Source organism: Tachypleus tridentatus, chromosome 4, assembly GCF_004210375.1.
Source record: "Tachypleus tridentatus isolate NWPU-2018 chromosome 4, ASM421037v1, whole genome shotgun sequence".
NCBI classification, from domain to species: domain Eukaryota; kingdom Metazoa; phylum Arthropoda; class Merostomata; order Xiphosura; family Limulidae; genus Tachypleus; species Tachypleus tridentatus.
In genome coordinates this window covers 71,638,488-71,654,158 of record NC_134828.1, presented here as the reverse complement: position 1 = coordinate 71,654,158, position 15,671 = coordinate 71,638,488, and the positions used below count along the sequence as shown (strand labels likewise).

Sequence of the window (15,671 nt, the reverse complement as noted above, 5' to 3'; positions counted from 1 at the left end):
TTTACTTGCATCAAATTTATATTTCGTTTACCACAATGAACACTTTTTATTTTCATGTTTATAATGTTCGGGTTCTAGAATGATAGATAAAACTCTTATGCCCCCAGTGGCACAGCAGTATGTCTGTGGACTCACCACCTAAAAACTGGATTTCGATATCCCTGGTGGGCAGAGCACAGATAGCCTATTATGTAGCTTTGCTTTTAATTAAAAACAAAGGAAAGAAAAGACTCTTACGTCGCGATTGGTATAGACAAATCTACAGCTCGTGGCTGTGACCATTTCAAGCATTACAAAATGTTACCTCGTTCCAATGGAAATGATTCACGTATGTAAAAGTACATGTGACGTTTTATATACAAGCTGTACAAGCATAAAAAAATTATCATTGGACATGTAAAAAATTCAAGACAATAAAACCATTGCAGGCCTGTGTTGTTATCTGTCTTCTTTTTTAACGACTGATGGAAGTGACTTTTTATTTTTGAAGACCCAGGAAGATCATTTTATATACAAATTGATCTAAAAATTTAATGTTATAACCAATGAAACAATGGTTACAAATAGTGACAATTTTTAATTTACATTTCGTTTTGAGATTGTGTATACGAGATTAAAGACAGGAAGGCATAACGAGATAATACGTGTTTGGAGAATCTACTCGCAAACCTTTTGGGAATAATGTGGAATTTGATATATTGAATTAACAAAGAAATGAAGAACTGCCAAAATTATACACGTGGAAGAGGCGATCTTTCGTAGTTTAATCATTTGTTGGATCTGCTTAACAAATGAAAAATGAATACTAGTGTATCTGGAATAGCAGCTAGATTAAGTAAAGGTATGTATGTTTAATTTAAATGTCACCTGAGATGACAAAAGGCTTTAAAACGGTTAAAACCGATAATGATAAGTTTATAAAAGTTAATCGCTTTATATATGAGAAGATAAGTATACGGATTTACGCCGCTAAAATCAGGGGTTCGATTCCCCTCGGTGGACTCAGCAGATAGCTCAATGTGGCTTTGCTATAAGGAAACACTTATATATATATATATTAAAATAATATACGATAATACAGTGATTCCTCACCGCAATTGTGAGCTGTGGTGACACAAGCAACATGGCTTATATTCAGAAAATTTTTTCGGAGCTATTTCCTGACCTTTCTATATTTTTCAATTCCTCCAGAAAAATATTTATGGGTGTATAAAGTAGTCACGGCCTTTTCTGGGAAAGAATATATGTATAACTTGATTATTCGCGTACAGACAAAAAAACCAACATATTTGAAGAAAGGCATCTTCAAAATAGTCTATGAAAGTGAAAAAAAAACTTCATTCAGCGGAGCGGGCTGAAAACCCACTGAAAACCAATCAGAAACAGTGCGCTAATCCGAGTCCCTTTACCAAAAAATCGTTTAATCTAGGTATTTCTATTGATACTGTTAACAAGACAATAAAGAAAGATTTGAAGTTGGAGAAGACTCGGAAGCTATTACCAATATTTGAAAATCAATGTTTTTTATGAAAAAAGATGGTCATATAAACTGTAATTGCATATTTGCATAAACTTACACATGAAGCGAAATATTTAGGAAAAGTTTATCAAATTGTGTTATCTAAGCTTGCTCTCGCTGTCCCTTAGAGAAACTTATTACAGTATAAATTGCAGTGTTGTGCAGTAGTGTGTAATCAGGCCCGGCATGGCCAGGTGGTTAAAGCACTCGACTCGTAATCCGAGGGTCGCGATTTCGAGTCCCCGTCACACCAAACAGGTTCGCACTTTCAGCCGTAGGAGCGTTATAACGTGAGGGTCAATCCCACTATTCGTTGGTAAAAGAGTAGCCCAAGAGTTAGCAGTGGGTGTTAATGACTAGCTGCCTTCCCTCTAGTCTTACACTGCTAAATTAGGGATGGCTAGCGCAGATAGCCCTTGTGTAACTTTGCGAGAAATTCAAAACAAACCAGTGCGTAATCATGGACATCAAGCTAAGAACGATCAAAAATTGAAGTTATTAGAAAAGCACCACGGAACGTGGACTTATCATTCTTATATAGTGTGAATTATCAAAATACCCATGTTTTACACTCTTAGAAGACGTTATGTTTTTATTACTTAATCAACTACTTTTTCATAACAGGTAGAAATAGGTGTTGTATTAAAATGCTTTTTACACAGTATTTGAAAAAATAGTTCAATGAAAAAAGTTTTACTTAATGTATGTTGAAACTGTGGTTTTCACCTGTTTGCACTTTTACTTTAAAATTATTATTTCTCTGTATAAACTGTTGCAAATATATACAATTATAAATCAAGCGCGCTTTCTGCATGCTTGATTTCATAAAAAACGGTTAAAATGTCAAATTCGTAATCTCACTTTTTGATCATGAATATTATATGAGGATTTTATTGACTGTGAAATTTATTTTGAAATGGATATAGTTTGTCTAGTTTAATCAAAATGTGGTTTAGTGATTTTTGTAACTTAAAATTCAGTTGGGAAGTTTTAGTGGTGGCTGACACTACGATATCAGAATGATGTGAAAGTATTTCGTTGGGTTATCGATGTATATTGATTTATCTCTCTGCACGAGGAAAGTTTTCTGTAGATTTTTATTGGCGAGGGCTGTAAATACGTTTGCATTACATCACCACATATTTATGGCACTTTACATCTTTAATATATATCAAACTCATCCACTCAACCCCTCACCAATAAATTAATAAAACTCTAAATTATTTTATTTACTAGATTATTTACAATTTATTCACTCAGTCCAGCCTTCAACTCACATATATCTATCACCTACAATTCCTGGTCAATAAAAAAAATATTATAGTTTATCTCGAACGAAGCTCTGTTTTATTAAGTTAAGTCTTACGTGTTTCAAATAGCCTGAAATTTTAATCTAGAAGTTAATTGAATATCGATATGTAGCAAATTTATAATATTTGCCAATAGATTGTGTGCTTGTGTGTGTTTCTCTTATAGCAAAGCCACATCGAGCTATCTGCTGAGCCAACCGAGAGGAATTGACCCCTGATTTTAGCATTGTAAATCCGTAGACTTACCGCTGTATCAGCGGGGGCCCGACAACACTGATACGCACAATTTTCTTTCTTAAAACCAATATATCTTAATATACTAATAACAATAAAATTTAAAATAATTGTTATTACTAAAAGTTATTACAAAAAATTATTTATACACAAAAGTTTTACAAATTTACAAACAATGTTAAGTTTTCTACCTGCTCTAGACCTGAATATTTTATCAACTGTTCACGATGAGCAGTTTAATTCCAAGTTGATAAATTAGCTAATTCTCTATTCTTGGCTGGCCTCACGCCGTTTATCAGCTGACGTTTCTCCAACAAAGATATCCAATGTTCTCGTAGAAATACTAAAGTCCAAAGTGAATTCACTGAAGTGAAATGGTTTATAATGTTCGAAATCTGTAAATGTTCCTTGTCAAATGTCTACAGTTTCTCAATTAATATGTGTTTACTACATTTATAGCTTTCAAGGCTTATATTATACGAAATGTTGCAAACAAATAGTATATTCTGTTTCTTGGCGCGTCGATTTATAAACTTTAAACGAGGTTCTCGAAAGTTCCCTAGGCAACAATATTTTACTTACACGCGTAGTACATTGTTGATTTTTACACTCGAGAATCTTCTACAAATTCAGAGAATAGGCAGGAATTTGACAGCATATATTTAACACTATAAGTTACATGCATTTCTAAATATATATATATTACACTGAAACAAACATAGATATTAAAGTAAATAATAGTAAATCCGTTACAGTCCATTACCCACACAAAACGGATTCACAGGATTATCTACCTATCTACCAGATAAATCTCAATTGACTTTTATAACCATCTATCTTCTTCATATCATCTTATAACTATATATCACCTACACATCAATCTATCATTATAACTATCTATCTATCACCTACACATCCACCGATCCACAAAAGTACCTATTTGTTTTCTACACATCAACCGATCCTTATAAGTACGTATCTGTAGCTATGTTTGTGTCCACTTCAGCAGGTAATATTATTTATCTATCAAACAACATTACAAGAGAAAGATTATAGTTTTGTCACGATGACTGTTAGTAAGGAAGATCCGTTTACTGAAGAAATGTCTTTTCAATAGTCATCATATTAGTCATCATATAGTAGTATCAGGCTTATTCCACTCTTTACCATTACATTATTTATTTGTTATCTTGTATTTTTTCTAGAAGAAAACTGTATAAAAACATTTAAACCATATTTTATGTCTTTTATACTCATTGCTGACGACACGTCTTAGTCTGTAATAGCTCATCAAGACAACTTTTGTGAATTAATAAATGTTTTATTATATACACCATAATGTGCTTGAGATACTTTTAATTACTACAATTTATGTAAGCCGTTCAAAAATGAGCAAACGAAAGATAATTGAAAATTGGCTAATGGTTCTCCTGTTTCGAAGAAAGACGATGGAAACTGTTTCAGTAACTTTAGGCCTATTAGTTTTATACCAGAGGTGGGAATAGCTTTAGAAATGTGATAACAAATGCTTTCCAAAGTCAGTTAACAAGTTTAATATGTTGTTGAATAGCCAGCATAGTTTCATAAGGAGAAAGACTTGTCTTGCTAATATATTGACATCCGTTAAAGAGGTCGCTGTTTATGTATGTGTGTGGGTTTGGTGAAACTGAATTTTTATAAACCATTTGACAATTTCCTACATAAAAGCTTGATAAAATAAAATTGTTTCTGTCAATGTAAGAAATGGATTAACTCACTGGATGGACAAAATGTGATGATTTTATTGAAAGGAATTCATTCAAATAGGATTATATCATAAGTAGAGTATCTCAGGGATCCGTGTTAGAACCTTCACTCTTTTTTCATTTATATCAACGACGTAAGTAAAGAATATGGTCTGACTTTCAGTGTTTTGTCTTCATTTTAAAGTTTAGTTGACTGGGTGGGACGGTCTAGATGGACCAATAGTTCCCTTGTTACCCTCAACTTTTTATGTGTGTATATAGTGAGAAAGGGCGATACCAGAAATCAAATATATATTGCTCAGAGAAGTAAATGAAAAATGAAATTCTGTAAATATTTTTTTAAATAAAAAGTTTTAAAATATTTTATACTGTTGCCATTACATACATATGTGTATATATGTGTGTATATACACTTTTCTTCTTGAAAAACAAAGAGACTTGACAGAAAATGTATTGTTCAATATAATAGGCTTAATACTAATATTTTATGACAAGAAGAGTTAATTATAATCATGATTCACCAACTTAGTAAAAGTGTTTACAGAGTAACAAGTGTTGTTGCAACAACTTTCTAATATAAATAATAGTTCAACTACTAATGCGTATATTGTTTCTCAGCCGGCCTGGTGAATTCTGCCACTAAGTTAAACGCGTCGTCGGCTACAGATTTGATGGACATAATGTGATTTAAGTACTTGTGTATATTATTCTTCTCTTAACAACAACAACAAATATGGACTGAATTAAGGATGTTTGATTTGGTTTGAATTTCGCGCAAAACTACTCGAGGGCTATCTGCACTAGCCGTCCCCTAATTTAGCAGTGTAAGACTAAAGGGAAGGCAGCTAGTCATCACCACCCACCACCAACTCTTGGACTACTCTTTTACCAACGAATAGCGTGAATTGACCGTTACGTTATAACGCCCTCATGACTGAAAGGGCGAGCATGTTTGGTGTGATGAGGATTCGAACCCGCGACCCTCAGATTACGAGATGAATGCCTTAACGACCTGGTCATGCCGGGCCAATAAATGACGTAATGTTCAAAATTTTCAATGAACTTAATATTATTGTCTTATGACAAATATAATTTATTATGGCCCATTTATATCAAAACTCAAATATAAGCTTTGTTTGGAATATGGTTTTGTTTCGAAATAAAAATTTTAAACACGCTAGGTTATCATATTTTATGAAACACTTTGTCTCTGCTACTACGAAACACTGATCTTTAACCTATTTCCAACAATTATAATTGAAAATATCCTTACTGATATTTCAACATACTATTTATTTCTAACTTCTTGACTGATTATGAAAAAACTGATTCACAGCTACACATGCATACATAGTACAATTCGAATAGAAATAGTGATTGGATTTATTACGCAGAACATCACTTTTGTTGATGAAAAACCCACTTGAAATAAAAATGTATCTCAGAACGGCTGTTAAGAAAAACCTAGGTCGTTTTAACCTGAAGATGACCTAGGAAGGTCGAAACGTTCTTCTCTCCTTATTAATAACAGTGTTAATACCCATAACAATCGTTCTAAGATAGATACAGAACATTATTTTATTTACTAAAAAATACATTCTAATCATCATTATCGTATACAACTTCTATTACAGGAATGGTGTTACCAAACAAGCTTCCACTCTCAGCTCTTGGTGCGTTGTAAGAGAGGCAGTCTAACTCATCATTCAGTTAAAACTACTGACTTCTTGCAGAATGACCACCAACGAGTTGTCTTCCCTCTACTTTTCATGCAGTTCAAAATTAGAGACAGTTATATGCTTGATTCAAAGGGATATCTGACATGACTGTTTAAACTATAAGGTATCTTTTAAGCAAACAAATATTTTTTAAAAGATCAAAATTATAAATATAAACATGTTTGAACTTATAAATAATAATTATTTATGGTGTATATATATCACATAACGTCAGTGAAAATTTTAAAGTTAATATTTAGGTGACTAATGATATAAAAACCATTGTAAAATCTAAAAAGAATATGATAAAAATTAGCTGAAACTAAATATTAGAATACTGTCTTAGACACGAGTATAGAATAAATCTGTTTATGAGATACTATCTTAGAAACCAGAGTAGAAAAATCTGTTTGTACAAGATGTGCCTTCCTTGTGATCTCTAAAAATGGTAAATAAACATTTACCAATGAATAGTGAGTAAATGACTGGATTAAGTAGACACCTAGAGGTTCGGCGATAAGCTTGAAAGTTTACGACATTAAAATTTGAAGTTCGATCCTTGTGGTGATCTGGCTCTAATCATACACGCGCTTTGAATACAAAGATTTAAGGTTTGCGGCCCATTGCTACAACAACAAAAAAATGCGCTCCATATTTTGGAGCCTTAAATGCACCGTCGGAATGATGGTCAAATCTCACATTTTTATCAGATATGGGTTGGCGGTAGGTGCTATTGCGTAGTTACCTTACCTCTAGTCTGTGAGCTCAGAATTAAAAACAGATATTCGCAGATAACTCTTGAACAACATGGCAAGAAGTTCTGGAAGAAACAAACCCTGCGTGTGCCCACAGTACAGATAGTCCATTCTGCAGCTTTGCTTTTAGCATCAAAAATTTAATCACGTAACCAATAATCTAAAGAAAGACGTTATTTGTATAAAAATAAAACATAATTACAATAGAGAGTATATATCTACAGCATTATTTTCTCAAAAGATGACTGAAAACTGGAACTTTATTAAGCCAGAAAAATCTACTGTGCATGACTTGAACTGTAAAATTCTAGAGAAAAGAAGCCATGTCATCTCACAGAGAGAGAAGAATATGACCACTAATAATAATTTAAAAACCAAACAGTAATAGTGACCAAAATATGTAATTTATAAAGAAAAGAAATCATTTAGCGTAGAAAATACACTATATCAGTAATGAGATGGCACAGATTAGCGCATATTGAAATTTACACCGAAACACAAGTAACAGGAAAACAAAGCTAGAAATTGAAACACTTCGTAAAAAAAGTCCTTTCTTACATAAACATGTTTTCTGCCTCTCTGTGTTAGATATGTTTCATAAATTCTTTGTTTGTTTGTTTTCACACCACGTTTGTAAAAAAAATACGGTTAAACTCCTTTCATTTCAGCTACCCAGAGTTATAGGTCATTCACCTACAGTTGCACTTTAAGTCTTCTCTTGGGAAAGATAGTTACAGGATAACTCCTTAAGTTAGAGAAGTATCTTTATCTTTTCCACTAGTCTTTCAGGTGATCTCTGGAGGTGATAGCCTTTCTTTTATTTCATTGAGGAAAGACTAATCATATGTGTAAGTGCTATTTGCTCTATATAATTCTAATGTTAAACCCAACATAAGAATTGGTCAGTTTGGAAGAAGACCTTAGTTTAGTCAGTCTGAGACAAGACCTCAGAAAGTTCGGTTTAGAATAAAGTCTTCAGAGATACAATTTAAAACTTGAGATCACCGAGCTAGTATTAACTCTCTGATAAAAGCAATTGTTCTTTGTCGCCAGTTAAGTATATATTTTAAGTGTGTTTCTTTTTAAATAGATGTTGTTAATTGTGATTGTACATTTGTGATCAGTCTGTCTCTAGCTGTCACGATTTCAGTGGTCAACGAACACAGCATTATTTTGCAGTAAAATATCTTGACGAATCTCCCGTTATTAGCGGACCAGTCTTGTCGTTCCAACCGCACTCAGTCTTACTTATGATATCACATTTCTACTAGATCAAGCATCTTCGTGTAATTTACATTTAATATAACGAAGTTCATGTGGTAAACAAAATCATATTACCTCCAAACTGCTTCCTAATATTTTCCAAATCTGGGTATGTCTTTTCCATTGCCAAGACTATTGTATTGTGTGTTTTTGTCTTTTACGTTATAAATATAATGAAAGTGTTTCACTTGAATTCGAAATAATGGGATTAATGTTTTTGACATCCTTTAAAAAAAAAAATATAGCTCACAGCTTTATACCATTTATATTTTAATTGTTCAAATAGTATTCAAGAGCATTATTTAGCATTTTTGTTGAAACAAAAACTCCAGGACAGCTGCCAAAGACAAAAGACTTGTTGGTTAAAAAAGTAGACAACAGGTGGAGAACGATTGATGAAGGCTTCTTCTTACAAACATCTTATCTGGAGGACTTTGGTGGTTCATGAAGAACACCTCAGTTCATCGCAACGTTCACCCTTCACTTATTCAAGTATGTTGTTAAAAATGAAAATGAGCCTTTCATCAGCGGAAATGTATTGTTTTGCACGCGTTTTGTATCAGTTGGTAATTCTACTCAAACACGGAAATAGTACCATAGAAAAAAAACAAGTGATGGATGTGTTGCTCTTGAAAAATGCGTTAAAAAGTAACACACATTTTTATGTATTTTCCATTGTAAGAAAAGATGAAGATAAATCAAAGCGTATTTTGCTGAATGTTCTCTAGAACAGAAACTAGTATCCAGGTGGTGTTAGCGTCAAGAAAAGGATGTGAAATGGTGTTTTAAAGTTTATTTATTTTTTCAATCAACCGAAATATAAGAGGACTTCTGGACTTACAAAATTAAAATGTGATGAACTAGAAAAAAGAAACCCTACATTGTCAATAAAATATGAAGATGCGCTATTTGACAATAGTGAAATTTTACAAACAGCCAGGAAATATAGTTTTCATGACAAAATAAACTCTGTCGTGTGGCTGTCATGTCAAAAGCATGTCATTAATTCTCGAGGGCTTTCTGTTATCCATGTAGTGTGCCAAGACAACCGTTTCCTAATACCCATTTCAACAGTCCAGTCACAATGGAATCCATAGGCGTTGAGTCCAACAATTAGAATGGTGCATCTCTGTATGGAATAGTATAAATACCCATTTCATTGTCCAGCTGCTTAAAATATGGAACGTTTAAACAAATATTTCATAGTAGCAACTTGAGTAAACGTGTATTGTGTGGCTTTTGATCATGCTTAAATCGTTCTTGATCACGTTGCACTTTACTTACCACAGCTGAGGTATGATTTATTGTGAGTTTCCTTCTGAATGACCTTAGTACCCCAAGTTGATCCACATTATTTTGTTTATCAACGCTATTAAGTACAAGTTATAAACCTTTCCCCCTCTTGAAAATTGTAAATCTTCGAGCTCAACACATCTTTATGACCTGAGGGTATAAATATTTTGCATCGTCAGAAAGGAGTGTTGTATATTTTTATAAAAAGCAGCCAATTTCTGATGAACCATACTACCGACTAAATATATTTCACCGCGACTGTATATCAGCTACGGTTGTTTCATGCCTTATGAACGTATTCAAAATCGTTTTGATGTAACGTGTTCATCTCTCTGTGATTACACTTACGACTTACATAGTTAATAAAATGCATTCCTTGTAATTTGAGCTTCTGATAGATGAGAAAAAAAATGTGCAAATATCCTTGACTTTTATGCTGATTTTTAACACAATTTTCAGTTACTTAACGGCCTTAGTGTAGACCCAAATAGTCTACACCAGAGTTAAAACTACATTCTTTTCCTGTTTATATGCAACAGTAGTGCACCATTTTTTTTCACAGCGCTCCATTTCTAAAAATACGTTTTGTTGCGCCTGCCTGTATATACGGTACATGTCATATTCCCTTGTTCATTGTTGTTATTACAATACTTAATAGTAGTAATATTTGTAAGATAATTTTTAAAACATAATTGTTAAGTCTTTACTTTCAGATCTAATTTGCATATTTTTTATAGTCAAAGTTGTGCACCCCTACCGATTATCCGCGCTCCTTGTGGAGTGTGCCTTACAGTTTGAGCATTGTGGGTCTAAAAGGATAGAAAACTAGTAATATGATTATCTAGAACTTACTTATATTTTACTTGCTATAATCAAACAGCCGATCAGACGTAAGGTTAATTTTACTAGCTACAACTGGCAAAGATGTAACAAAACAGTCAGAAGTACTTTTACGAGTACGGGCTTACAGTGCCAAAATTTGAGGTTCGTAACTCGTCACTAAAATACGCCAATCAATTAATGTAAAAAATGGCAAAAAGAATATGAAAGTGAAGTAACAAATAGTTTGAAACCTTAATATTTGAAGTTTAGAACTTAAAAATTTGACGTTACAGAAAATTTCTACTTGTGGTAGAAACCAACAATAGTAAAATATCTCACTTTTCAGTTCGTTTTCAAAATTTAAAACTTGCATTTTGTAACGCTCCGAAATGACATTGGAAAACCATACCGGAGCGCCGTCTCTTCTTTGCCATTACCTAGGGAGCCCAAATGGTATATATCAGTTTTGGTGACAATCGGTACAGCGGTTCGCTAGTTACAAGTGGACTAACACTGGCTTAAGTTAAATAATGATTTATAGTACACTGGTGTTGGAATTACACTTTGAACACTCATTAGGCTACACTGTGTTGATATATTCTACGTGTAATGTGTTTATTAACCATACAATTTGTGAAATCAAGAAGTTATTTGTTTCTACTTTCATTTACTCAAAGACTAATTAAAACATGACGCAATCTTAAGATCTTAAGTCCTTATAAGTATATACTTTGAATAAATTCGGGTCTTAGTTTTGATTACAAATCGTTTTTGTCCCAAATTACGGATTAACAACGCTAAAATCAGGGACTCGATTTCTCTCGGTGAACACAGCAGATAGCCCGATGTGACTTTGATACAAGAAAAAATAGACATACATACAGTTTTCTTAAAGCAGATGGTTAATACAAAGAGAATGAAATGAGAATGTTATTCATTTCACTTCTGCAGTTTTATTATAAGGGTTTGATTCTCAGTTTGATTTAAAATAAGTCATAAAAGTGACAGTTGATAGAAAAGAAATGATATTATGATTTTAGCCTAAATAATACTTTATTGGGTAAACGGCTAGATTAAAGACCATTAAAGTTCATGTATAGCCATTTTAAATTTTAAATAGCTGGCCATACGAAGGAAAACCGTTTAACAACACCCGCCGTCACAAAGGCTTTGTCCAGCTCATTGCATTGAAAAATGAAAATAACTGTCACTTTTATACTATGTCCATAACATGTTCAGCTGCATCACGAACCCAACCGTGACTTTTTTTATCCACAGTCTAGCACGTTAACCACTAAGCCACGCCCGACTTAACTAAATAATGACTTTAAATGAAGTCTGTTCATAACGTATAATCAACTGAGCCGCTTAACTATATGTTATACCCCTCGCATATTTTAGTAAACACACATTTATTTAGATTCAAGTGTGTATGGTTGTAAAACATTACTGGATCATATTATATTTATTTCTGTATTTAGTCAATTACTGCAATATTTCGTTTTTTTGCGGACTTTATAAAGTGACGTACAATATAGAAAACGTAAAGGAAGGCTAGAGAGCTGCTTCAAAATAAAAATGTGTCAACAGATATATATACATATGTATGTGTTCAGTTTTTACCTTGGGGGTGACAGAAGAGAATCAGTAAAAGAAGAACGATCGATGAATCCACCCACATCGTCATCTTCAGGAGCATCCGATGTGTCAAATTAACCTTAAAAGATATTCATTCTAATTGTGAGAGCTCCGCTCTGAGAGAGAGAGAGAACTGTAGCCTGTTGAAAAGACGACATTGGCACAATCAATAGTCAACACACCACTCCAAATACAAACTGTTACATTAGTGATGGACACAGGTCTCTTGTGCTGTAGTTGTGGAAGACCTTTCGATGGACAGTCTGGATAACACGTCTGGACTTTCCTCGAAGTCCTAACTCGCATGCTAGCGATCGAGGTTTTCCTTCTTCACCCGTGAAACTTTACATCTTTAGCATAAAATACTCGTGATGTCTGCACGCTAAAGGTAAGCTGTTCATTGCGCATGCTTGGATATGTACGTTACGGTGGGAAGATGTTAGCGTTCCTAGAAAAATGCTCCGCTATCGAACGACGAAGAATATACCATCAAGTTACCAAGTTCCTAAGTCAGGTGAGTGAAGGGATCAACTCGATTTACATTAGCAGTCAGAGAAATATTAAACTTCAGGTTTACAAGATGTCGATTAGTTCTCGAACCTATAACTGAAAGGCAAACAGTGAAAACTGGATTGAAACAGGAATGTCATTCCAGAATTTAATAAATATGATAATCGGAATATCTCATATCTTATACAGTTACTAATTTGATACATGTAGACAGATGTAAGTAAATATTTTAAAACTAACACCATGCGTTAGCTTGAAATTTCCATAAGTGCATGCTATTTTTTTAATTCTCTGGAAAAAGAGAAAATTTGGTCAACGTTTCAAGATTCATCTCAAAGGTGAATATTGCGCATCCTTCCGCGTTGTAATTAACTTCCTTTTCAAGTTTTGGCTGCGTCGTAACTTTACTGCTGTCTTGTTTTTATCGACCTACATTTCTTCGCATACTATATTTCAAAATTTTAGACGGTAAAAACGAAAAAAAAACCTGATAACTAATAAAGAGAAATTATATAAATTAGATTGGGTCAAGGTCATTCAATGTAACATGAGAATCAAGCTTATTGAAAATCATAGTTAGATAGCGTGATAAAAAGATATTAATTAACCAAGATCAGTGTAAGGAAAAGTGAGAAAATAAAATAAGTTAACATAGTTCAGAGTTATATAATGATGATGAGATTATATAAACCAAAAATGTGCCAAAGCTTGTTACACGTAATGAAAACTTAATTGCAGGTCAGAATTGCACAGTGTGATGAAATTACATAGCTTAGCCCTGGGTCAAGGTTTTATGTATATAGTGTGAAAAAGTAATACGAATTAGCCGAGATCAAGGATAAACTGTTATGAAATGGTATAAATCAATTTAAGTCAAAGTTAGTTAACGCAACGAAAGTGATGGTTAAATGATGTGATGATATGATGCAAGTCAATCCAGAACGTGAATAGGAAATGCGATGAAATGATATGCCTTAATCAAAGACAATAGTATATATTATTATATAATGATATTACTTATAATGATATAACTATAATTACTATATAACTATAATTACTATATAACTATAATTACTATATAACTATAATTGTAATGATTACTATAATGATATAACACGAGTAAGGATGAAGTATTGTAATGGAGTAATATGTCTTAAGTCAAATCAATCTCAGATATTGTGATGAACTGCTGGGAGTTACGTCAGGGCAAGATTAGATATTGTGACGAACCTCTAAGAGTGAAGTCAGGTCAAGATTAGATATTGTGATGAATCATTAATTAAGTCAAAGTAAGATACCGTGATAATATCATATCTCGTCTTGAAACTTAAGTACAGAGTGTACAAGTTGTAGGAGCACAATATCTCTAATCCAAGAACTTGTTAATTGTTGATATGGAAAAACGAAAACTAAACCTAAACCAGAAGAGGGAGAGGGGGTAGTGTAATTTTAAAATTACCCGGATACGCATTGTAACATTTATGTATACTGCTGAAACACATTTTCTTATAAGTTTTCATTTATATTTATAGTAAACCTCTATTTCTCAAAAAAATATGATTTACCTCAAATACTTTCAAATATGATTGTAGAGGAAATTAACTAAGACTTAAATTTAGATTTTAGCATCAAGTTTATGCCTTTCAAATATCGTGATAAAAAACACTTGTTACGTTAGTCATCGCATGTCAAACAGTAGGATACAAAGACTCAAAAGTCTAAAATGTACTGCACTGAAGACAAAATTATTGCGCATGACACCAAATCCTGTGACGTTGTTTTAAGATCGGTGAAAATGTTATTGTGTTGGTTTACTCTCTTAAATTAAAAAAATATATATGTTATTAATATTAAAGTGTACACAAGAGTTAACAAAAAATATATTTCGTCATGACATAACGCTGTCCGTCGATTTATCAGCATTATGATGGATTTCACGTGCATGGCGCTGTTATACTTGTCGTCAAAATAAAGTGTACTTCTTCAAACGTCTCTAGACATCACTATCCACGCCAACTCATGGGCTACTCTTTTACCAATGAATAGTGGCATTGACTGTCACATTATAACACCTCCATGGCTGAGGGGGCGAGTATGTTTGGTGAGACGGGGATTGGAACCTGCTACCCTCGGATTACGAATCCAGTGCCTTAATCACCTAGCCACGCCGGGCCCCTTCAATAGTGTAAACAAGAAATATTTCATAAATACATGTCCTAACTGTGCAATAAATACCACATGAATAATTTGCTCTCACTAATAAACACCTAAAGTACATATACAATTTAAAGAAGTGTACAGTGTTAAGGTGTTAAACAAGATAATATTGCTTCCAACGTAAATGTAATTTGAGATATTTAAATAATTTATTGGATTAATTTCAACCATCTAAAATATTACAGGGTCATACAACTTTTGTGAAGTCAATGCTGGAACGAGATATGTTTAATTGGATTTTAATAGTTTTGCCCCAAATAAAAAAAAAAAAAATACAAAAAGTGATTTATTAGACAAGGTAATTGATGTCGCTTTAATCTTCTGTTTTGGGCGGGTGATTTATAATCGTCCAAATTACGCGAGAAGCTTAAAGATTGTTCTGATCGCTCAGACCTGAACATTGCTCCTATTTACACACTTCGCTACCATTCATATCGTCGAGAAAAAAAAAAAAGCAGTTGAAGTCGAAATAGTTAGGGAATTTTAGTTGTTGTGTGGCTGACTTTAATATACTTTATTTTTATTCGCTTTCCTTCATTTCTTACCATTTATTGCCAAATAAAGGCATTGGTCAGTTTATCAACGGTTTGTTTTTCTCGACGAGAATTCTACAAACTGTAAATAACCAGGTGTCGCTACGTGCTATA

The 15,671-nt window shown here is 33.1% G+C and overlaps 1 protein-coding gene across 4 annotated transcripts in view; it reads right to left on the bottom strand.

Moving 5' to 3' along the window:
* LOC143249408 (neuronal acetylcholine receptor subunit alpha-7-like) overlaps positions 1-12,669 on the bottom strand; it is an 88,943-nt gene extending 76,274 nt beyond the window's left edge. For 3 of the 4 annotated variants that reach the window (XM_076499206.1, XM_076499208.1, XM_076499204.1), the window contains exon 1: positions 12,283-12,669. In XM_076499206.1, coding sequence (XP_076355321.1) covers positions 12,283-12,358 — 76 coding nt within the window. In that variant the 5' untranslated portion in view covers positions 12,359-12,669. The remainder of the gene's footprint in view (positions 1-12,282) is intronic. The other variant, XM_076499205.1, reaches the window with a different exon arrangement.
* Between the last annotated feature and the right edge of the window lie 3,002 nt (positions 12,670-15,671).